The sequence below is a fragment of the Thalassophryne amazonica genome, chromosome 19 (assembly GCF_902500255.1).
Source record: "Thalassophryne amazonica chromosome 19, fThaAma1.1, whole genome shotgun sequence".
NCBI classification, from domain to species: domain Eukaryota; kingdom Metazoa; phylum Chordata; class Actinopteri; order Batrachoidiformes; family Batrachoididae; genus Thalassophryne; species Thalassophryne amazonica.
The window spans coordinates 13,635,703-13,659,556 of record NC_047121.1 but is presented as its reverse complement, the minus strand read 5'-3'; the positions used below and the strand labels follow the sequence as shown (position 1 = coordinate 13,659,556).

Here is a 23,854-nt window from a genome sequence, read left to right as displayed (position 1 = left end):
TTTTTAGCCCTAGCAGCTCCGGTTCTTCTTCACTTGTCGATCTGGGGCCTTTGTCAGCCTTTTCAAAATCTACTGTCACAAACTTGGGTTTTAAGATGGACAACGATTTTAAACTGGATCACCAAATTAGTGCAGTAGTCAGATCGAGTTTCTTTCACTTAAGGCAGCTTGCTAGGGTTAAGCCATTTCTTGCACAGCAGCACTTTGAAACAGCAATCCATGCTTTTTGTTGTGAAAGTGTAGGAACACGGACCCACAACAGGGGGCGCAATGAACGGACAATGGAGGAAGGTGAATAACAAGGTTTACTATTGTGAAACGAGCACAATGAATACAGCAATCACAATTTGGGGTCGAATCCGCTGGTGTCGTGTGGGCAGGCTCGAAGGTAGGAGACGTCCGTCTCAGTCGAACCGGAACCACCCAGATCTCCTCTGCCACCGAACCCTGGAAATACTGGAACGCCAAGTCCCGAATTCCCAGGTGGCCACTGCCTCCGCTCGTCGGATCCGGTACTGCTGGCGGGAGAGAGCAACAACACACAGGTGTGGATGCGACAGCACCCAGTAACGGAGAGGGGAGAAGCCGCCTCCACCTCTTGTCAATGTATAGCAGGAAGGTGAGTACTATCCAAGCAATGTAGCTACCAGTAGTCAACAGTCCTGAAAAGGTTTAACAAGTTTTAGCTGGTTGTTCAGAATATGAATGCAGAGAATGTTACCTCAGTCTTAGGCGATATCTCGGCACTGAGGTGGAGACGCCGTCCTCCTGATATACCTCTGTGCTGAGTGGAACAGCTGTGTCCAGTGATGGGTGACAGCTGTCACCCCGGCTGCTCCCATAAGGCGGCAGTGCCCTCTGGTGCCTGGAGCCCGCACTCCAGGCAGGGCGCCCTCTGGTGGTGGTGGGCCAGCAGTACCTCCTCTTCAGCGGCCCACACAACAGGACCCCCCCCTCAACGGGCGCCTCCTGGCGCACGGCCGGGCTTGTCCGGATGGCGACGGTAGAAGTCGGCCAGGAGGGCCGGGTCCAGGATGAAGCCCTTCTTCACCCAGGAGCGTTCCTCGGGACCGTACCCCTCCCAGTCCACCAGATATTGAAAACCCCGGCCCATCCGACGGACATCAAGGAGCCGGCGTACAGTCCAAGCCGGTTCCCCGTCGATGATCCGGGCAGGAGGCGGCGCCGGACCCGGGGTGCAGAGGGGTGAGGTGTGAAGGGGCTTGATCCGGGAAACATGAAAAACTGGATGGATCCGCAGTGAGGCCGGAAGCTGGAGCCTCACTGCGGCGGGGTTGATGACCTTGAGGATTTTATAAGGTCCGATGTACCGTTCTTGGAGTTTCGGCGAGTCTGCCTGCAGAGGAATGTCCTTGGTGGACAACCAGACCTCCTGCCCAGGACGATACTTGGGGGCCGGGGCCCGCCGCCGGTCTGCATGTTTCTTCGCCCTCGTCCGGGCCTTCAATAAAGCAGAGCGGGCGGCACGCCACACCCGACGGCACTTCCGTAGGTGGGCCTGGACCGAGGGCACACCGACCTCTCCCTCAACCACTGGAAACAAGGGGGGCTGATACCCCAAGCACACCTCAAACGGGGAGAGGCCGGTGGCAGATGACACTTGGCTGTTGTGGGCGTACTCGATCCAGGCCAGGTGGGTACTCCAGGCCGTCGGGTGCGCGGCTGTCACACAGCGTAGCGTCTGCTCCAGTTCCTGATTCGCCCGCTCTGCCTGCCCGTTGGTCTGGGGGTGGTACCCAGACGAGAGGCTGACCGTGGCCCCCAGTTCCCGGCAGAAGCTCCTCCAGACGTGCGAGGTGAACTGGGGACCGTGATCGGAGACGATGTCTGATGGTATACCATGCAGACGGACGACGTGGTGGACCAGGAAGTCCGCTGTCTCCTGGGCCGTTGGGAGCTTCGGGAGGGCCACGAAGTGGGCCGCCTTGGAGAAACGGTCCACTATCATGAAGACGACGGTGTGTCCCTGGGACGGCGGGAGATCCGTGACAAAGTCCAGGCCGATGTGGGACCAGGGGCGATGAGGCACGGGCAGTGGCTGTAGCTGCCCTGAGGTCTTTCTATGGTCGGCCTTGCCCCTGGCGCAGGTGGTACAGGCCTGGACGTAGTCCCGGACGTCGGCCTCCAGGGATGCCCACCAGAAGCGTTGCCAGACGACTGTCACGGTCCTTCGCACCCCAGGGTGACAGGAGAGTTTAGAACCGTGACAGAAGTCCAGGACTGCAGCCCTAGCCTCTGGTGGGACGTATAGTCTGTCCTTTGGTCCGTTTCCGGGGTCCGGGTCACGGGTCAGGGCCTCCCGGACGGTCTTCTCTACGTCCCAGGTGAGGGCGGCCACGATAGCGGACTCCGGGATGATGGGATCCGGGGGATCCGACGGTTCCGTTTTGACTTCGTCTTCGTGCACCCGGGACAATGCATCCGATCTTTGATTCTTGGTCCCGGGACGGTAGGTGATCCGGAAGTCAAAACGGCCAAAGAACAGTGACCAGCGGGCTTGCCTGGGGTTCAGCCGCTTGGCGGTCCTGATGTACTCCAGGTTCCGATGGTCAGTGAAAACCGTGAATGGCACGGCTGTTCCCTCCAACAGATGTCTCCACTCTTCGAGGGCCTCTTTCACAGCAAGGAGTTCCCGATTGCCGACGTCATAGTTCCGTTCAGCGGGGGTCAACCTGCGGGAAAAATAGGCACACGGGTGAAGGACCTTATCGGTCTTCCCGCTCTGGGAGAGCACCGCTCCTATCCCTGAGTCCGAGGCATCCACTTCAACCACTAACTGGCGGCTAGGATCGGGCTGCACCAGAACTGGTGCAGACGAGAAGCGCCGTTTCAACTCCTTGAACGCGGCTTCGCACCGATCCGACCAGGTGAAGGGGACTTTTGGGGAGGTCAGGGCTGTCAGGGGGCTAACTACCTGACCGTAGCCCTTAATAAACCTCCTGTAGAAATTAGCAAAGCCGAGGAACTGTTACAGCTTCCTACGGCTTGTTGGTTGGGGCCAGTCTCTCACCGCCGCAACCTTGGCCGGATCAGGGGCGACGGAGTTGGAGGAGATGATGAACCCCAGGAAGGACAAAGAAGTGCGGTGGAATTCACACTTCTCGCCCTTCACAAACAGGCGGTTCTCCAACAACCGCTGCAGGACCTGACGGACATGCCGGACATGTGTCTCAGGATCCGGGGAAAAGATGAGTATATCGTCTAGATACACGAAGACGAACCGGTGCAGGAAGTCCCGCAAGACATCGTTTACCAACGCTTGGAAAGTCGCGGGAGCATTAGTGAGACCAAACGGCATGACCAGGTACTCAAAATGACCTAAGGGGGTGTTAAATGCCGTCTTCCATTCGTCTCCCTTCCGGATCCGAACCAAATGATACGCATTCCTAAGATCCAGCTTGGTGAAGATTTTGGCTCCATGCAAGGGGGTGAACACTGAATCCAACAAGGGCAACGGGTATCGGTTGCGAACCGTGATTTCGTTCAACCCCCTGTAATCAATGCATGGACGAAGCCCGCCATCTTTTTTACCCACAAAAAAGAAACCTGCACCCATCGGAGAGGTGGAATTCCGGATCAATCCGGCAGCTAATGAGTCCCGGATGTAGGTCTCCATTGATTCACGCTCCGGCCGTGAGAGGTTGTACAGCCTACTGGACGGGAACTCACTGCCTGGAACCAAATCAATGGCACAATCATACGGGCGGTGGGGAGGAAGCGTGAGAGCCAGATCCTTGCTGAACACGTCAGCGAGGTCATGGTACTCCGCCGGCACCGCCTTCAGATTGGGCGGGACTCGGACCTCCTCCTTAGCTTGGGAGCCGGGAGGAACCGAGGAACCGAGACACTCCCGATGGCAGGTTTCGCTCCACTGAACCACTACCCCGGACGGCCAATCGATCCGGGGATTGTGCTTTAGCATCCAGGGAAATCCCAAAACCACACGGGAGGTGGCCTGAGTCACAAAGAACTCGATCACCTCCCGGTGGTTACCTGACACCACCAGAGTTACTGGAGGTGTCTTATGCGTGATTGGTGGGAGTAGGGAGCCATCTAGCGCCCGAACCTGCACAGGCGAGGTAAGAGCCACCAGAGGGAGCCCTATCTCCCTGGCCCATCTACTGTCAAGCAGATTCCCCTCAGAGCCCGTGTCCACCAGTGCTGGGGCCTTCAGGGTTGAATCCTCAAACAGGATCGTGACTGGGAGTCGTGTAGCAATGTGGGTGTGTCCCACGTGAATGTTTTGGCCCACCCCTGGCCCAGTCTCTAGGGGCGGGCGTTGGAGTTTAACCGCTCGGGGCAGTCGTTTGCGAGATGCTCACTCGAGCCACAAACATAACAAGCTCCGTGGGCCCGCCTCCTTTGTGCTCCAGGTGCCCTAAATGTTGCCCTGCTCGTGTCCATAGCTTCGTCAGCAGGGGGAGCCATAGGCGCACGGAGCGCAGGAACAGAGGAGCGTGGGGAGGGCGGAGCTCGATCGGACCCGGAAGGGAGAGGGACGACGCGTGCCTGGCCACGCCCTTCGCCTCGTTCCCGACGGCGTTCTTCTAACCGGTTGTCGAGTCGAATGACTAGATCGATGAGCCCATCTAAATCCCGCGGTTCGTCCTTAGCCACCAGGTGCTCTTTTAGGACCAGTGACAGTCCGTTTACAAAGGCAGCGCGGAGGGCAGTGCTATTCCAGCCGGATCTCGCCGCCGCGATGCGGAAGGCGACTGCATAGGCAGCTGCGCTCCGACGCCCCTGTCTTATTGACAGTAGTGCGGTTGAAGCGGACTCTCCTCTGTTGGGATGGTCGAACACCGTTCTGAGCTCCCGTACAAACCCATCGTACGTGTGAAGGAGCCGTGAGTTCTGCTCCCAGAGCGCTGTAGCCCAAGCGCGTGCCTCCCCGCGAAGCAGATTTATCACATAAGCTACTTTGCTAGCATCAGTCGCGTACATCACGGGACGCTGTGCGAAGACGAGCGAACACTGCATCAGAAAATCCGCGCACGTCTCCACACAGCCTCCGTACGGCTCTGGAGGGCTTATGTATGCTTCTGGGGACGGAGGAAGGGACCGTTGAACGACCAGTGGAACGTCACTTTCACGCGCAGGGTCCTCAGGAGGGAGAGCCGCAGCGGCGCCCGGAGGGCGCGCCTCCACTTGTGCGGCGAGAGCCTCCACCCTGCGGTTTAGGAGAACGTGCTGCTCGGTCATTAAATCGATCCGAGAGGTGAAAGCGGTGAGGATCCGCTGCAACTCACCGATTACCCCTCCCGAAGCCGCCGACGCGCCTTGGTCTTCCATTGGCCGTTCAACAGCCGGTTGACGCCCCTCGGGGTCCATGACGCTGGCCGAGATATCCTGTTGTGAAAGTGTAGGAACACGGACCCACAACAGGGGGCGCAATGAACGGACAATGGAGGAAGGTGAATAACAAGGTTTACTATTGTGAAACGAGCACAATGAATACAGCAATCACAATTTGGGGTCAAATCCGCTGGTGTCGTGTGGGCAGGCTCGAAGGTAGGAGACGTCCGTCTCAGTCGAACCGGAACCACCCAGATCTCCTCTGCCACCGAACCCTGGAAATACTGGAACCGCCAAGTCCCGAATTCCCAGGTGGCCACTGCCTCCGCTCGTCGGATCCGGTACTGCTGGCGGGAGAGAGCAACAACACACAGGTGTGGATGCGACAGCACCCAGTAACGGAGAGGGGAGAAGCCGCCTCCACCTCTTGTCAATGTATAGCAGGAAGGTGAGTACTATCCAAGCAATGTAGCTACCAGTAGTCAACAGTCCTGAAAAGGTTTAACAAGTTTTAGCTGGTTGTTCAGAATATGAATGCAGAGAATGTTACCTCAGTCTTAGGCGATATCTCGGCACTGAGGTGGAGACGCCGTCCTCCTGATATACCTCTGTGCTGAGTGGAACAGCTGTGTCCAGTGATGGGTGACAGCTGTCACCCCGGCTGCTCCCATAAGGCGGCAGCGCCCTCTGGTGCCTGGAGCCCGCACTCCAGGCAGGGCGCCCTCTGGTGGTGGTGGGCCAGCAGTACCTCCTCTTCAGCGGCCCACACAACACTTTTATTACTTTCCAGCTAGATTACTGTAATGCACTTCATTACAGAATTAGCCAGTCCTCCCTTGCACGTCTCCAGCTTGTTCAGAATGCTGCCACTCGTCTGCTAACTGGTGCACGTAAGAGGGAGCACATTACACCTGTTCTGGCCTCCCTCCACTGGCTGCCTGTGCATTTTAGAATTCATTTTAAGATTTGTTTTTAAATCTTTAAATGGCCTTGCCCCGTCCTATCTCTCTGAGCTGCTTCATCTATACGCCCCTGCTCGAAAATCTTTGGTTTCTTTTAATTGTAATTATGATGCTGTTGTTCAGATTTTGTTTAGAAATGAATGTTTATGAACAGGCACATATGCCTGGTTTGATTTTACTTCATGGAGGGGTGTAGGCATTGAAAAGCTTTGCTTCTGCCTATGCCTTTAAGCACCGTATACATTGTTTATTTTTTTCTTACTGTCTTTTCTTACTTTGTTTATGAGTTTTGTTGTTGTATATGAGTGAAATTTTGTTGCATGGGTGTCTAATGAATTCAATTTAAAAAAAAAAATCATATTAGGCCATGGAAGACTCTATTAAAGTTTGGAGGTGATATGGATCCAGATCAAGTTTCATTTTATATAGTCTTTACATCAAAACTACTTCACGGATTCTCACCAAAGTTGCACCACAATATTACACCACAGATATTAGGGTATGGAAGACTCCACTAAATTTTGGAGGTGATCTGGGGTCTGGATTGGTGGATGTCAAAACTCTCTGATTGCTCTTGTATATTATCTATTACTGTACATTATCTCATAAAAACACTACATTTTCCTAATATTCAGTTTTTTAGAGTCAGTTTCATTGATTTAACAAATCCCAACAGCCACAACAACTGATTACTAATATTTATTGCTTTTTTTTTTAACCACACAATGGGCCTCATGTATCAACGTTGTGTACGGCGATATTTGAGCGTATATGGGGTGTACGCCAAAACGGCTGCGCTACTTGGCATTTATCAGTGTGGTCGTTGGCGTACGCTGTGCTGAAAATATACACCAGGTCGAGAGGTGCCGTAAATTATACACCAAAATGAACCAGCGCTGGAATCCACATAAAAATGAAGATGATCAACATGATAAACAGTGCAATTATACAAATCAATGCATATGTTACATAAATAACACTTTCCTGATTATACTACATAATAATCAATACAAATCCCGCCTTTGCAGGATTATGGAGCACGATCCGTGGCCACAGCGCTGACTGCAAAGAAAGCGCTGCTCGCCTTTTTCTCCAGACTTCGAGCCTGGAGCCAGAGCAGCGCTGAGCTTAACTTCATGTGGTGTGATCGTTTTAGACTATGAAATTAATAATAACAACTGTAGTTTCGTCATTCCCTTAATTCGCCCGTGCTGCAACCAGGTTTTGTCGTCTCCATTCGGTTGTCACAATAAAATAAATACAGAAATACATTTAAAAAATAAAGACATCTGACAGATTAGGCGTGTCTTATTAATTGAGCGAGCAAATATCCACATGTCAAGAATTATTGACGTGAAAAGAGAATACAGTGGTCCCTCGCTATAACGCCGTTCACCTGTCGTGGTCTCGGAGTCTCGCGGAGTATTTAGTCCAATTTTGCATGCCTTTTTTTTTTTTACAGTGTTCTGTGTTCTGCGTATCTGTTTATAAGAATCTTATTGCCCAGAAGAGAAAAGAGCGCCAACAACTACTCATAACTGTGTTTGTCACACGGAAACAAACACCTGCTGCAGCGAGATGTGAGTGGGAAAAGGCGCAGCACCAGGACGCAGAGGCCCTATCTGTGAAATACTGGTGAGTCACTATTAATAATTTCTTATGTGTCCGACCTCGTTCGTTGGTCGTTAAAATTAATTTGTTAGTTCTAAATGCCATCATAATTATTTATAGGAAAACGTTCTATTTTTATTTCTCAAACAAATGTTTGGGCCTGAAAACAGTTTGGTCTTATTTTCCTACTAAGGTTTGAACTTTGAGAGTGTTTACACACGAGAGAAAAGTGAGAAAATGTTCATGCCTGATTGAGAAAGTGTATAAACTGTGTAGTGAGGGGTTTTACAGCTTTGAAACGTCTATAATAATTGTAAAAAATAACGCTGACTACGTCGCGGTTTCGCATATTACGGGCTATTTTTTAGAACGTAACTCCAGCGATTAATGAGGGACCACTGTAACACTTTATTGATTATATACTACAAAACAATTGATACAACGGCCGCTTTTGACGCTCTATTGGCACGCGTCGTGATTGGTGGAGTTCTTTTTCATTGCCGTCTTTCCGGCTTCAGTGTCGTAAAATGAGGGTGTGTCTGAAGCGGAGTCTGAATATTTATGGGCGTGTTTATTATAATTATGATCGTTTCCACCCACCGCATTTATCAAGATCACATCAGGCATACGCCAGAAATGGGCAGGTGCGCACTGCTTGATACATGTCACGGCGACTTTGGTGTATTTCAAGTTTACGCCGTAAATTTACGCCACAAGTGCGCAACATTGATACATGAGGCCCAATATGTGGCTGTTGATTTATGGACACAGTGACAGCAATAGCAGATTAATGAAACCACAAATCTATGTACCTTGTACTGCTTGATGTGTGGCTGAATGTATTAGGTAATGTGCCAGCATGTAGTATTCACAGCCTTTGCCATGAAGCTCAAAATTTAACTCGGGTGCATCCTGTTTCCACTGATCATCCTTGAGATGTTTCCACAGCTTAAGTGGAGTCTACCTGGTGTAAATTCAGTTGATTGGACAGGATTTAGAAAGACACACCTGTCTACATATAAGTTTCCACAGTTGACAGTGCATGTCAGAGCACAAACCAAGAATGAAGCCAAAGGAATTGTCTGTAGACCTCTGAGAAAGGATTGTCTCTAGGCACAAATCTGGGGAAGGGTACAGAAACATTTCTGCCACTTTGAAAGTCCCAATGAGTAGTGTGGCCTCCATCATCTGTAAATGGAAGACGTTGAGATCCACCAGGACTCTTCCTAGAGCTGGCTGCCCATCTAAATTGAGCAATAGGGGGGAAAAGGGCCTTAGTCAGGGACGTGACCAAGAACCCGATGGTAACTCTGTCAGAGCTCCAGTATTCCTCTGTGGAAAGAAGAAAACCTTCAAGAAAGACAACCATCTCTGCAGCAATCCACCAATCAGGCCTGTATGGTAGAGTGGCCAGATGGAAGCCACTCCTTAGTAAAAGGTACATGGCAGCCCACCTGGAGTTTGCCAAAAGGCACCTGAAGGACTCTTAGACCATGAGACACAAAATTCTCTGGTCTGATAAGACAAAGATTGAACTCTTTGGCATTAATGCTGTCATGACGGGCGGCTGCCCGACACCAGGAGCGGGTGGACCCATGGTACAAACTCCCAAACCAGGCTTTGTGGTATAAGAAGTCGTCATGTTTATTACAGGCAGAGGTTCGGCACACAGGTGATCAGATAATGGAGCAGAGGTACAAGCAGGGTGAGGCATAAACGTAGTCATTTCCAGGCAGGGGTCTGAGGCACGAGCAAAAACAGGCATGTAGGCTGAGGTAAAAAGGCGCGGTCAAAAAACTCAGAGCAAAGAACTGGTACACGGTAAGACTAAACAAGGAGAGTGGAGAGTGTGCTGGAAGCAACAACAATCTGGCGAGGGACTGTGAGACTGTGAGGGTTTTATATGCATGTGGACTAATTAGGAACAGGTGGTGTTAACAAGGTGCATGTGAGAGGAAGGATCCAGAAAGGGGGGGTGGCTAATGAACAAAGATACTATGTTGTGTGGGAAGAGAACACAAGGTGGAGAGAAGAAAAGACAAAGATGTGTGAACAGGTGTCAAGAATGTGACTAAATGAAAGCACAAAGCAGACTGGGACAAAGTGTGAGAGGAGGGCACAGAACTAGTAGAGTGACATGACAACACAGACGGAGATGGAACAGGGATGAAAACATAGAGCAGGTGCAGAGCGTGGAGTGAAACAGAACTCAGAGGGGGTGTGTGAAAAACCAGGGAACTATGGCAGACCATAATACAATTGGAAGCAGGCATGAACATGAGAACTAAACTAAACATGAACTGGCAACACGGACTAGAACGAGAGACATGGAGCAAAATACTAAAATGACATTAAACACAAACTGACTTAAGAAAACAAGGCAGTAAGACAAAACATAAGAAAAAGCAGTGACCAAACAATAACCAGAACAAATCCTGACACAACAGTACAACAAATATAATAACCAAGAGAAACAAGTGATAACTTAATAAACAAGGACTGAAAACAACTAGAACAGAATGGACGGCCAAAGTATAAAGTAACAAAGAAAACAAAGTGACAAATCAAAACAGAAAATAACCATATGATGAAAACAAAATAACTAGTGAATCATAACCAGAACAAAGTGACAAGAAAAACATGACAGAATAACTCCTGATGAAAATAAATATTAATAAATCAAAGCTGAAAAGAACAGAAAGGGGAAAAATCAGAGTAAACCCCCAGACCTGGCCGAAACCGTGACAAATGCCAGGTGTCATGTTTGGAGGAAACCAGGCATCATCCCTACAATGAAGCATGGTGGTGGCAGCATCATGCTGTGGGGATGTTTTTCAGCAGCAGGAACTGGGAAACTAGCCAAGATGGGGGGAAAATGAATGTAGCAATATACAGAGGCATCCTGGATGAAAACTTGCTCCAAAGCGCTCTTGACCTCAGACTGGGGTGACTGTTCATCTTTCAGCAGGACAGTGGCCCTAAGCACACAGCCAAGATATCAAAGGAGTGGCTTCAGGACAACTCTGTGAATGTCCTGGAGTGACCCAGCCAGAGCCCAGACCTCTATACAGATCTGAAAATGGCTGTGCACCGATGCTCCCCATCCAACCTGATGGGGCTTGAGAAGTGCTGCAAAGACGAATGGGCAAAACTACCCACAGATAGGTGCACCAAGATTGTGGCATCATATTCAATCAATCAATCAATCAATTTTTTTATATAGCGCCAAATCACAACAAACAGTTGCCCCAAGGCGCTTTATATTGTAAGGCAAGGCCATACAATAATTATGTAAAACCCCAACGGTCAAAACGACCCCCTGTGAGCAAGCACTTGGCTACAGTGGGAAGGAAAAACTCCCTTTTAACAGGAAGAAACCTCCAGCAGAACCAGGCTCAGGGAGGGGCAGTCTTCTGCTGGGACTGGTTGGGGCTGAGGGAGAGAACCAGGAAAAAGACATGCTGTGGAGGGGAGCAGAGATCGATCACTAATGATTAAATGCAGAGTGGTGCATACAGAGCAAAAAGAGAAAGAAACAGTGCATCATGGGAACCCCCCAGCAGTCTACGTCTATAGCAGCATAACTAAGGGATGGTTCAGGGTCACCTGATCCAGCCCTAACTATAAGCTTTAGCAAAAAGGAAAGTTTTAAGCCTAATCTTAAAAGTAGAGAGGGTGTCTGTCTCCCTGATCTGAATTGGGAGCTGGTTCCACAGGAGAGGAGCCTGAAAGCTGAAGGCTCTGCCTCCCATTCTACTCTTACAAACCCTAGGAACTACAAGTAAGCCTGCAGTCTGAGAGCGAAGCGCTCTATTGGGGTGATATGGTACTACGAGGTCCCTAAGATAAGATGGGACCTGATTATTCAAAACCTTATAAGTAAGAAGAATAATTTTAAATTCTATTCTAGGATTAACAGGAAGCCAATGAAGAGAGGCCAATATGGGTGAGATATGCTCTCTCCTTCTAGTCCCCGTCAGTACTCTAGCTGCAGCATTTTGAATTAACTGAAGGCTTTTTAGGGAACTTTTAGGACAACCTGATAATAATGAATTACAATAGTCCAGCCTAGAGGAAATAAATGCATGAATTAGTTTTTCAGCATCACTCTGAGACAAGACCTTTCTGATTTTAGAGATATTGCGTAAATGCAAAAAAGCAGTCCTACATATTTGTTTAATATGCGCTTTGAATATTTTGAATATTCAAGAAGATCTTTTTTCATGTAGTCATTATGGGGTGTTGTGAGCAGAAGTTTGAGGGAAAAAATTTATTTACTCCATTCTGGAATAAGGCTATGACATAAAATGTGGAAAAAGTGAAGCGCTGTGAATACCTTCCGGATGCACTGAATACAAAGACCATTTTGTTGTCCCTAAGTTCAGCTTAAAAAAACAAAACAAAAACTATGTTGTGTCTGATTACAGACCACAGATAAAACTCTTTAACACTCCCAAACATTTGTTTGAAGTGGGTATAATGAAGACATATACAGAAATGATTATAGAACTTGCACTTACTCTTAAGAGCATTTGTTACGGGGATGCCCAGACCTGACATGATGCCATACAAACATGCTGTTGAGCAAGGATATCATTATTTTACTTTTGGTCTAATTACACTGCAGTCCAAATTATGTGATTGTGGTTTCTTTGATACTAGAATGAAAGTTCTGAATCTAAAATCATTTTCCTATAGTTTTGTATTGCTATTGCAGAAAACACCTTTTAATCGCCAAGACAAGATTTAGGAATCAGAGAAAATTCCTCAAAATTCCTAAATAATGTATAAAATACAATATAATGTAATAAATAAAATAAAATAAAAGAAGGCTGTGGAAAAATGCCAGAACCTTGGTTGTCTAGAAGCATAGACGTACCTGCCAAAAGACAGTCGATGCCAAGGTCTGATTTGGCAGAAGGAGCCCAACGACCTAAAGAAATTTGACATGTCTTTACAAAAACACAAAAAGGTTAAAAAGCAAGAGTACAGCGCTAAATGATATAATACAGATATGTAATCATGTGTATTCTTGTGCTCCTTCATCTCTCCTCACATCTATGTGAATCAATGTATCAGGGTTTCTAAAATTAATGAAAGACAGAATGCCAGTTGGAGAAAATCAAGACCAACATTACATTAAACAAAAATGATGGGGGAGGGGGATGTGAATAAATGGCTGAGGTGTTAGAGATGAAACTGAAAAGAAAAAAATGTAACATACAGTGCCTCCAGAAAGTACTGACAAAACTTAACTTTTTCCACATTTTTTTCAAAGTTCAACGCCTTATTCCAAAATGGAGTAAATTCCTTTTTCCCCCCTCAAAATTCTACTCACAACACCCCATAATAACAATATAAAAAATGTTTTATTTGGTAAATTTTTGCAAATTTACTTAAAGTAAAAAGAAATTACATGTCCATAACTATTCACACTCTTTGCTCAATATTTGGTTGGTGCACTTCTGGCAGCAATTATAGCCTCAAGTCATCTTGAATGTGATGCCACAAGCTTGGTGCACCTGTCTTAGGGTAGTTTCGCCCATTTATCTTTGCAGCACCTCTCAGGTTGTATAGGGAGCATAGGAGCACAGCCATTTTCAGATCTCTCCAAAGATGTTCAATTGGATTCATGTCTGGCCTCTGGCTAGGTCACTCAAGGACATTCACAGAGTTGTCCTGAAGCCACTCTTTTTATATCTTGGCTGTGTGCTTAGGGTCATTGTCCTGCTGAAAGATGAAACGCCACCCCAGTCTGGGGTCAAGAGTGCTCTGGAGCAGGTTTTTATCCAGGATGTCCCTGTATATTGCTGCATTCATCTTTTGCTCATCCTGACTTGTCTCCCAGTTCCTACCACTGAAAAACATCCCCACAGCATGATGCTACCACCACCATGCTTCACTGTAGGGATGGTGCCTGGTTTCTTCCAAACATGATGCCTGGCAATCACACCAAAGAGTTCAATCTTTGTCTCATCAGACCAGAGAATTTTGTTTTTTCATGGACTGAGATTCCTTCTTTTGTCTTTTGTTAAACTCCATGTGGGCTGCCATGCACCTTTCACTAAGGAGTGGCTTCTGTCTAGCCACTCTACCATACAGGCCTGATTGGTGGATTGCTGCAGAGATTGATGTCTTTCTTGAAGGTTCTCTTGTCTCCACAGAGGAATGCTGGAGCTCTGACAGAGTGACCATCGGTTTCTTGGTCACCTCCCTGACTAAGGCTCAGTTTAGACGGGCAGCCAGCTCTAGGAAGAGTTCTGGTGGATCTGAACTTCTTCCATTTATGGATGATGGAGGCCACTGTGCTCATTGGGACCTTCAAAGCAGCAGAAATGTTTTTGTATCCTTCCCCAGTTTTGTGCCTCAAGACAATCCTGTCTTGGAGGTCTACAGACAATTCCTTTGACTTCATGCTTGGTTTGTGCTCTGACATGCACTGTCAATTGTGGGACCTTATATGTAGACAGGTGAGTGTCTTTCCAAATCATGTCTAATCCAATTAATTTACCCCAGGTGGACTCCAATTAAGCTGTGCAAACATTTCAAGGATGATCAGTGGAAACAGGATGCACCTGAGCTCAGTTTTGAACTTCATGGCAAAGGCTGTGAATAATTATGTACATGTGATTTTTTAGTTTTTTATTTTTAATAAATTTGCAAAAATGTAAAAATATGGGGTATTGTGGATAGAACTTTGAGGAAAAAAATGAATTTCATCCATTTTGGAATAAGGCTGTAACAAAAAAAATGTGTAAAAAGTGCAGCGCTGCAAACACTTTCTACATGCAGTGTAGAACATGGTTACTGGATTAAGACACACAAAATCCTTCCTTAAAAGCAAAGTTTCATTAAATTTATAGTTCCCCATGTCATCATGTAAGTTACATTTAACTAACTGAAAGTGTCTATGCTCTGAGAAAACAAAGTACAGAGATTTTGTTGTTCCGCTACAGATTTCACAGTTATATTATATTATATATACACATATGTGTGTGTGTGTGTGTGTAGCTATTTGTTTACATATTTTTCTTTTAAAACATAAACAAAATCTTCCTTCCCATGTCCTGATATTTTTAAGACTTCTGAAAGACTGATTTAAAAGACATCTCACAAATTATTTAACATCTCAGTTAGCAACACAACAACAAAGTATTCATGATTGTAAGTCTATCTGCGCACATTCAGTAATAATTAGTGGTCACCTCTGTATTTTATTGCTAATTATCTCTCTCACTCGACGAGTCAGCAGGTGCATTTCTGGAAAACGTCTTAGTCGGCTGTTTTTCTTGCTGTTTTTCGGCATGTGACGCACATTTTAGCGAACACAGAAACCAATGGCCAACAGACAGAGTGAAATGAACACTGCTATGTCCGATAATGAAGCTTCTGAGCTTTCATTCGAAAGTGATAAATCGGATTTACATAGGATGTACAAAGAGATGACACACTTCAACCTGAAACCCTTAATTTTTTGAAAGTCTGTTGGAGTTTGGATCCGAACATGTGCTGACTCTGCTGTATGTGTCACTAATAATAATAATGTTATTATTATTATTAGGTAGTACAGTAGCTTATTGGTTAGCAGTGTTGCCTCACAGCAAGAAGGTAATGGGATCGATTCCCACCTGTGGCCTTTCTGTGTGGAGTTTCCATGGGTTCCTTCCAGCTTCCTTCCACATCCAAGGACATGCAGGTTAGGTGGCGTCTGTAGGTGTGTGTGCAGGTGTGACTGTGTTTGTTTGTCTATATGTGATCCTGTGACAGACTGGCGTCCTGTCTGGGGTGTACCTCACCTCACACCCTCTGACTGCTGGGATAGGCGCCAGCACCCCCATGACCCTCAATTGGAGAAAGCAGTTGAAGATGAGTGAGTTATTATTATTATTAATAATAGTAAAAAGTCAGATAGAACTCTTCTCTTGACCCTGTTAACAGAAGAACGAGAAGACTAAAGAAGGTGAAGATAAAGTAGTATTAGCAGTTGTACAGCAGCAGTAGGTCCTATGTAGGCCAAGAGGCCACTTGTCATCAGGTTCCCCAGCCAAAGCTGGTACTCCTTTACAGCTTGGGGGGTCTGGAACAATTCAGGTCCGTGACCAGGTATATTGAGCAAGTTAACAAAAGATAAACAAGTAAACTAATAAATTCTGTCTTTAAAAAAAGAGAAGTCATTTTGCATTTCCTAAATGTTTATCTTACCACTGGTGTGCCAAATGGGACAAAACCTGTAGAAGGGAGGAAAAAAAGTCAGTGATGTCATCACTTCTACACTCTTGAGTCACTGATTCTAAATTCTAAAACCCAGGGGGGCTGCTGCTCCTAAGCTCCCCTGGTAAACCACCTGATGTAAGCATGGACTCACATATGTGACTGACTCCACTTTAGACAATAAGCACTCTAGCAAATTAAAAGGTTAAAATATTTATGTGCACCTTATCGTAATACAAGAGTGTGTGCACGGGCTGTGCTGCACTGATGCACTTTGTACTTGTGTCACAATAATTAGCACAGGAACACACGTTGTGATAATGGTGAAACATTGTTGCACTGCTTATGTGACAACATTCTTAAAACTGCAGAAAACACTGCACACAACATCTGTTCACATCTTGTGCACGTGTAATATTATTAGTTGTATCTTCCTCCTCTCCTTCCGCCTCCTTGGCTGATGCGCGCACCACACCTTTTTCTCCATTTCAGACAGGGTCATTTTTACAAGCACTTGTAAAAATGTATTGGATAAAGGCAGATGCACGGTAGTCCTGAACACATCGGACTTTGAGGCCAAGATCAACAACTTGCTCAATGACTCCAATACATACGAACGTCTGAAGAGAGACCCTACAAGCGGCTATAAGAAGAAAATCATTAGCTACCTCCAAAAAATGGAGAAAGAGGCATCGACAGGCAGGCATGCTACAGACTGTACCCTGGGGACGTCACTCCATGCATCTATGGACTGCCCAAAATTCACAAACAGGACGTGCCACTCAGGCCTATTGTATGTAGCACAGATTCCATCACGTACAATTTGGCCAAGCACCTCAAGCAGATTTTGGCTCCTCTAGTGGGTAACTCAGACCACCATGTGGAGAACACACAAGATTTTGTGAACAAGATCAAGGACATGCAGCTGGAGGCAGAAGAAACTATGGTATCATTTGATGTGACATCGTTGTTCACCTGCATCCCCACCTCTGAGGCCGTCTCAGCTGTGAGGCAGAGACTGCTGGAGGATGGTGTCTCTACTTGAAAGGACCAAACTCACACCAGACCACATCTGCCAACTGTTGGAGATCTGTCTTAATACCACGTATTTCCTGCTTAGGGGTAATTACTACAGGCAGATCCATGGTTGTGCGATGGGGTCTCCGGTATCCCCCATTGTGGCCAATCTGTACATGGAGTGAGTGGAGAAGACAGCCTTGACGTCTTTCACGGGCATCTCTCCCAGTCACTGGTTCAGATATGTCGATGACACATGGGTCAAAATCAAGCAACAGGAAGTTGAGGACTTTACAGAACACATCAACTTGGTGGACTCCAATATCAAGTTCACACGTGAAGATGCCAGAAACAACCATTTAGCCTTCTTGGACTGTGGTAATACGACTGGAGAGAACAGGCAGCTCCAGACAGGGGTTTACAGAAAACCCACTCACACTGACCAATATCTGCTCTTTGGCTCAAACCACCCCCTTGATCACAAGCTCGGGGTGATAAGGACTCTTCAACACAGAGCCCTACAGGTGCACACAACTGCAGAGGGAAGGGCTAAAGAACAACAACTTGTCCAGAAAGCCCTCACAGTATGTGGGTACCCACAATGGTCCCTGGACAAAGTGGAGATGTCCCAGAGAACAAAGAGACCAGACAGACAGGAGACAGAGACAAGAAGAAGAGAAGTGTCTCTCCCTTATTTAGCAGGAGTAGGGGAAAAACTACAGAGGATTTTCAGACAGCACAAAATCCCAGTTTACTTTAAACCGGTTAACACCTTGAGACAGAAATTAGTTCACCGTAAGGACTATCAGATGTCAGGAAAACTGTAACAAACACTACATAGGTGAGACTAAGCAACCTTTACACAAAAGGCTATACCAGCACCGCAGAGAGGGCGCCAGTGGACCTCAGTCTGCAGTTCATCTCCACCTTAAAGACACTAACCACACGTTTGAGGACAAGGAAGTTAAAATCTTAGCCAGAGAGAAGAAATGGTTTCAGAGAGGGGTCAAGGAGGCATTCTATGTGAAACAGTTGAAACCCAGCCTTAACTGGGGAGGGGGTCTGAGACACGCTTTGTCCCCTGTTTACAATGGGGTACTCAGGTCAAAGCAGTTTCAGTCTTTTGTTCATGGTAATCAGTCACTCACGTCATCAGGAGAGTCGTCAAGGGAGCCATCAAGAGAGGCGTCCGTTCCATCAATAGGAGGGACAGCTGCCCTGTCATTAGGAGGGTGTTAACTAGAGCACAATAGGTGCTAATTAGAGTTATTGTTTAGTCACTAGCCTTAGCAGTCTGCCTCTCGGTAGGAGGAGTCTGGTTAGGTTTAAAACTCCAGCTTTTGTGGCTTCTGTTTATTCTTCTCTACAGGAGTCAAGACAGAAGTCAGACTACCAGAGCAAGAATTTTAGCTGAGGAAGCTTCTGCGATTTGAAGCGAAACGTCCTCGCATCAAGCAACCCAGTCCAGTCGAAGATTCAAGCTTCTCTACTATGGAAACCACCTGGACAACTGAGAGCCTACATAGAAACAACACTCCGAAGAGGAATGTCACTTACATTGTGAGGGAGCGTCATCTTTGACATTTTGACCATGTAGTGCATGATCCAGCATATGGGTGCTTGAGTGTTGAGGTCCCCAGTGGCTGGAGAAGACCAAGGGGACACCCACACTTCACCTGGCTGCAACATACAGACGGTTATTTTTGAGGTGGTAGTCTGCCTGGAGTTTGCCAAAAGGCACCTGAAGGACTCTCAGATCATGAGAAACAAAATTCTCTGGTCTGATGAGACAAAGATTGAGCTCTCTCACATAAATGCCAGGCGTCATGTTTGGAGGACACCAGGCACCATCCCTACAGTGAAGCATGGGGGTGGCAGCATCATGCTGTGGGGATGTTTTTCAGTGGCAGGAACTGGAAGACTAGTGAGGATTGAGGGAAAGATGAATGCAGCAATGTGCAGAGACATCCTGGATGAAAACCTGCTCCAGAGCGCTCTTGACCTCAGACTGGGTCAATGGTTCATCTTTAAGCAGGACAATGACCCTAAGCACACAGCCAAGATATCAAAGGAGTGGCTTCAGGACAACTCTGTGAATGTCCTTGAGTGGCCCAGCCAGAGCCCAGACTTGAATCCGATTGAACATCTCTGGAGAGATCTGAAAATGACTTTGCACCGACGCTCCCCATCCAACCTGATGGAGCTTGAGAGGTGCTGCAAAGAGGAATGGACAAAAGTGCCCAAAGATAGGTGCACCAAGCTTGGAGCATCATATTCAAGACTTGAGGCTGTAATTGCTGCCAAAAGTGCATCAACAAAATACTCAGCAAAAGCTGTAAATACTTTTTGTACATGCGATTTCCTTGTTTTTTTATTTTTAATAAATTTGCAAAAAAAACAAAACAAAAAAAATATGTTGTCATTATGGGGTGTTGTTAGTAGACGTTTAAAGGGAAAAAAATTAATTTACTCCTTTTTGGAATAAGGCCATAACACAGCAAAATGTGGAAAGGTGAAGCGCTGTGAATACTTTCCAAATGGACTGTGCTTTGACCATTTTTATTAAATATTCTGAAACACAATTGTTCATTTGCATTTTTTTTATTAAATACAGGCGGGGGTGTTAATCATCCTGCGCAGGACTATATTCAGTGTTGGTTTCTTGGCCATGTCTCAATGACGTGAATGAGGGAGACAGGGCTAACGACTTTTACTGTAACTATCTCCTTGGGTGGGTGGGGAGAGAAATAATTTTGCTTTACTTTTGTTAGATCAGCAACAGTTTGCCTTTTTCATTCTCTCACCCACCGTCTCTCTGATCCATTAAAGTCATCTTATGAAATTTTGCTCTGGGACTAGACCAAAAGAAAGGGGAAAAAAGTGACATCTTGCTTCTTTTGGAAATTTTAAGATTTTCTCCATCACCATGGAAGAGAGAGGTTTTAATCAGCATCCAGCTGAGTGTGACCTTTCCTAAACCTGAGACAACCTGAAGAGCCCCGTTGAGTTGTGACAGCTCCCAGAGTGTATGAGGTCTCCATTTTGGACCACATAAGAATGTTGGAGATTCCACTTCCCTCAAGGTTTCAACACCAAGCTACTGTACCTGACATCCGAAAGGGCATGATAATCTTCTCCCCGGTGTCAGGGTGGATTATGGCCTGTAATGAGAATATAATTACTAAAATGAGATTTAAAAGTTATTGGGACATGTTAAACAGTCATGTTAAACAGAGAAAAACAGTCTGTTAAAGGGGAATTCTGAACTTTTCAACCTGAGTTTATCTTGTCCTCCATCTCCACACAATCCTCACTGGTGATAAGAAGCAGGTACTTCAAGTGTTTTCACTTCCTCAGTCTAACTGTATTATGTTGTCATTTAGCCTGTTACAGTGTTTAAGTTACAAAATAATACTGCACTGACTAAAATCACTTTTGACCCAAATGATAAGATGAACTCAAAATCATCAAAAAATAAATCTCAAGTTGAAAAATACAAGGTCTGTCCATAAAGTATAGGTCCTTTTTAATTTTTTTTAAAACCTATATGGATTTCATTCATATGTTTTTACGTCAGACATGCTTGAACCCTCGTGCACACGCGTGAGTTTTTCCACGCCTGTCGGTGACGTCATTCGCCTGTGAGCACTCCTTGTGGGAGGAGTCGTCCAGCCCCTCGTCGGAATTCCTTTGTCTGAGAAGTTGCTGAGAGACTGGCGCTTTGTTTGATCAAAATTTTTTTTAACCTGTGAGACACATCGAAATGAACAGCCTGTTTCAAGCTGAAAACCTCCACATTTCAGGTCGGGATCAGCAGTTTATCCGGACATTCCACTGTTAAAGGAGATTTTATTAATGAAAGATGTGTGGACGGGTCCGCGCGTCGGGACGCAGCCGGCGCGGTGCGGCGGCACAGGAAAAACACCTCCGTGTTGATAACCATTTGTAAAATCCAGGCGGCTTTTGATGGCTTTCAGTGGAGTGAGTATATGAGAAATTGTTTAACAGCTGGACATGTTCCAACTTGTCCTTAAAGCCTCCAACGGAGGTGTTTTTCCTGTGGCGGAGCGTCGCGGCGGCTGCGAGCCGACGCTGCAATCCGCCCGCACGTCTTTCATTAAAAAAATCTCCTTTAACAGTGGAATATCCGGATAAAATGCTGAAACCGACTTCTTCTGAAACTTCTCTGTTCTCTCACGATGTCCTGGATCAGTAGAGCCTGAAATGTGGAGGTTTTCAGCTTGAAACAGGCTGACGACGGCGCCTGGGAGTGCTGTACGACGTCTCGCTCCATGGGAAGTCCTTAAAGCGACAGTATCACCTCAAAATCTCTCATCAGCCGTTAAAATTTTCATCGAAAACCAGCTTAATTTTCTGAACCGTGTCCACTTCGATGTGTCTCTCAGGTTTAGAAAAAATTTTGATCAAACAAAGCGCCACTCTCTCAGCAACTTCTCAGACAAAGGAATTCTGACGACGGGCTGGACGACTCCTCCCACAAGGAGTGCTCACAGGCGAATGACGTCACCGACAGGCGTGGAAAAACTCACGCATGCGTACGAGGGTTCAAGCATGTCTGACGTAAAAACATATGAATGAAATCCATATAGTTTTTGAAAAAAATAAAAAGGACCTATACTTTATGAACAGCCCTCGTATCTGAGGTCCCCTTTAATTTAAACTCAAAATGGACTTTCATCACACATACTATAAACAGCAGCTTCATAAAAAACTTTACACACCGTTTTCCTGTCACATCAGCACAACAACAGTACTTACACATAAGCATTTGTGTTAAGTGTGATCTATATTTGTGATATATTTGCACTTGTACAACAGCTACTTTGGAAGTCCAAATTTCATTTATTTTTGCTAGATATCTTCAGACATATCAGCTATTTTATAGTAAAATAAATCATTCTGTTGTGCTTTTGACAAAACGAACATTCTGTAATTCAGGACTGGAGCTAATGTCACTTTACTGTCTACACATCTAGTTTAGTCACAACTACACTGACACTGTTTGCAGTGTTTTGTCCACTCCAAGAGTTGTGCTGCAAAGAAATGTGTCACTATTGAGCCAAATTACTGCCAACATACTGCAACTGGAGACAATGTGGACAAAGGTCATAGTGTCTTTGTGTAGGACTGAATAACAGACAGACAGACAGACACCTTACCTGCTTTATTTTCTGAGCTTGCCAAAGCTGTAGAGACAAATAAATCTGTACTGAAAAACTCTGATCCTGTCATTTATATGTGTAAAATGACCAAGTGAAATGGAAAAAATACAACACAGAATGGAACGCAGAATGCACACCTCAGCCATATTCCAACACAACACATTTTGCAGTCTATATAATTTGAACACTATTCCTGTGGTTGCATTTTTCTAAGCAGTTATGCATCAAGCAGTCACCCAAAATTTTCATCATGACAGCTGATAGGTTCTGATTCAATGATGAGGATGGATGGATGGATGGATGGATGGATGGATGGATGGATGGATGGATGGATGGATGGATGGATGGATGGATGGATGGATGGATGGATGGATGGATGGATGGGATGAAGGACACAGAATGTCAGTGTTCTATCTCTAATAAAAAAATGTGTTATGGACGTAAATTGATAAAATTCATTAAACGACACTCTTGGCAAAAAAAACAAAAAAAACCCCTCTTCTTTCTTTCACCTCAGGGATCTTTGGTGGTCGCTGTGTGGTCTGACAGGTTGGCACTAACTCATGAACATGCCAAAAATCCCCTCACTTGCATCTGCTTCCTCAATCCTCAGCACTCTGTGCACTCCAGTTTAAAGAAAGGCACAGGTGATGCTCTGACTGGTTGATATCACAGTCACACTACAAAATGCTCATGAATAATGAACACCTAAACCCAACCCTTTAGAGTACAGTGCCTGGTTTGCATCAATATTTCTTGCCGCTTAAACAGAAAATACATTTTCACCCTCTGCACAAGACCATTTTGTGTCCCCTGTCAAAATAGAACCCTTAATATTTAAGTAAAATACTTTAATGATGCCCAAACTAATACTAGTGTATAAATCATAGATGTAAAAAACCCAGTAACTTTGGAATGATAAACAAAAACAAACAGTTTGGTGGAGCAAAGACAAACAATGGCTGAAGGTCAACAGACTGTAATCAAACATATTAACACCCTAATGAAACACTTTGATGACTGCAATAACATGTATTTTCATTACAGTGAAATAAGGTTTCTGAAAATCTGTTTATTATTGAAATGAACACAAGCAGAAACCTCATATTTTAGGCAGAGCATAAAAAAGATTAAATGTCAAATGTATACATTTATCTGATTAGAGACTGAGGGGAGGTGACCAAGTGGTGAAGTGTGCTTGTTTCCAGTGTGGAAGGTTCCTGGTTCAAACCCCACCCATGCCCATTCTCCATGTAATATGGAATTGCATCCGGAAGGGCATCCGTTATGAAACTTGTTCCAAATCACCCACATCAGATCTGCTGTGGCCACCCTGAGTGAAAACAAGGAAGAATCCGAAGGGACTTACTATCTTTTAGAGGCTTATGCGTAGCTATCATTGCCTTTCAGATGTTTGAATATGTCACACACACCCAGTTTTCACTTTCCTTCACCCTTCTGCTGACAAGTCAGCACAACCTGAATGTATTACGATGTCCTTTTCCAAGAACTCCACAGTATAAACTAAAGAAAGAGTCTGATCTGTATTACACT

General features: G+C 45.9%; 1 protein-coding gene across 3 annotated transcripts in view; it reads right to left on the bottom strand.

The window, feature by feature from the left end:
- The window catches only part of sfxn5a (sideroflexin 5a), a 102,569-nt gene that overhangs the window by 47,464 nt on the left and 31,251 nt on the right, over positions 1–23,854 (bottom strand). For 2 of the 3 annotated variants that reach the window (XM_034159976.1, XM_034159978.1), the window contains 4 exons: positions 22,298–22,324; positions 20,224–20,278; positions 16,092–16,117; positions 12,769–12,822 (listed from right to left, as the gene is read on the bottom strand). In XM_034159976.1, coding sequence (XP_034015867.1) covers positions 12,769–12,822; positions 16,092–16,117; positions 20,224–20,278; positions 22,298–22,324 — 162 coding nt within the window. The remainder of the gene's footprint in view (positions 1–12,768; positions 12,823–16,091; positions 16,118–20,223; positions 20,279–22,297; positions 22,325–23,854) is intronic. The other variant, XM_034159977.1, reaches the window with a different exon arrangement.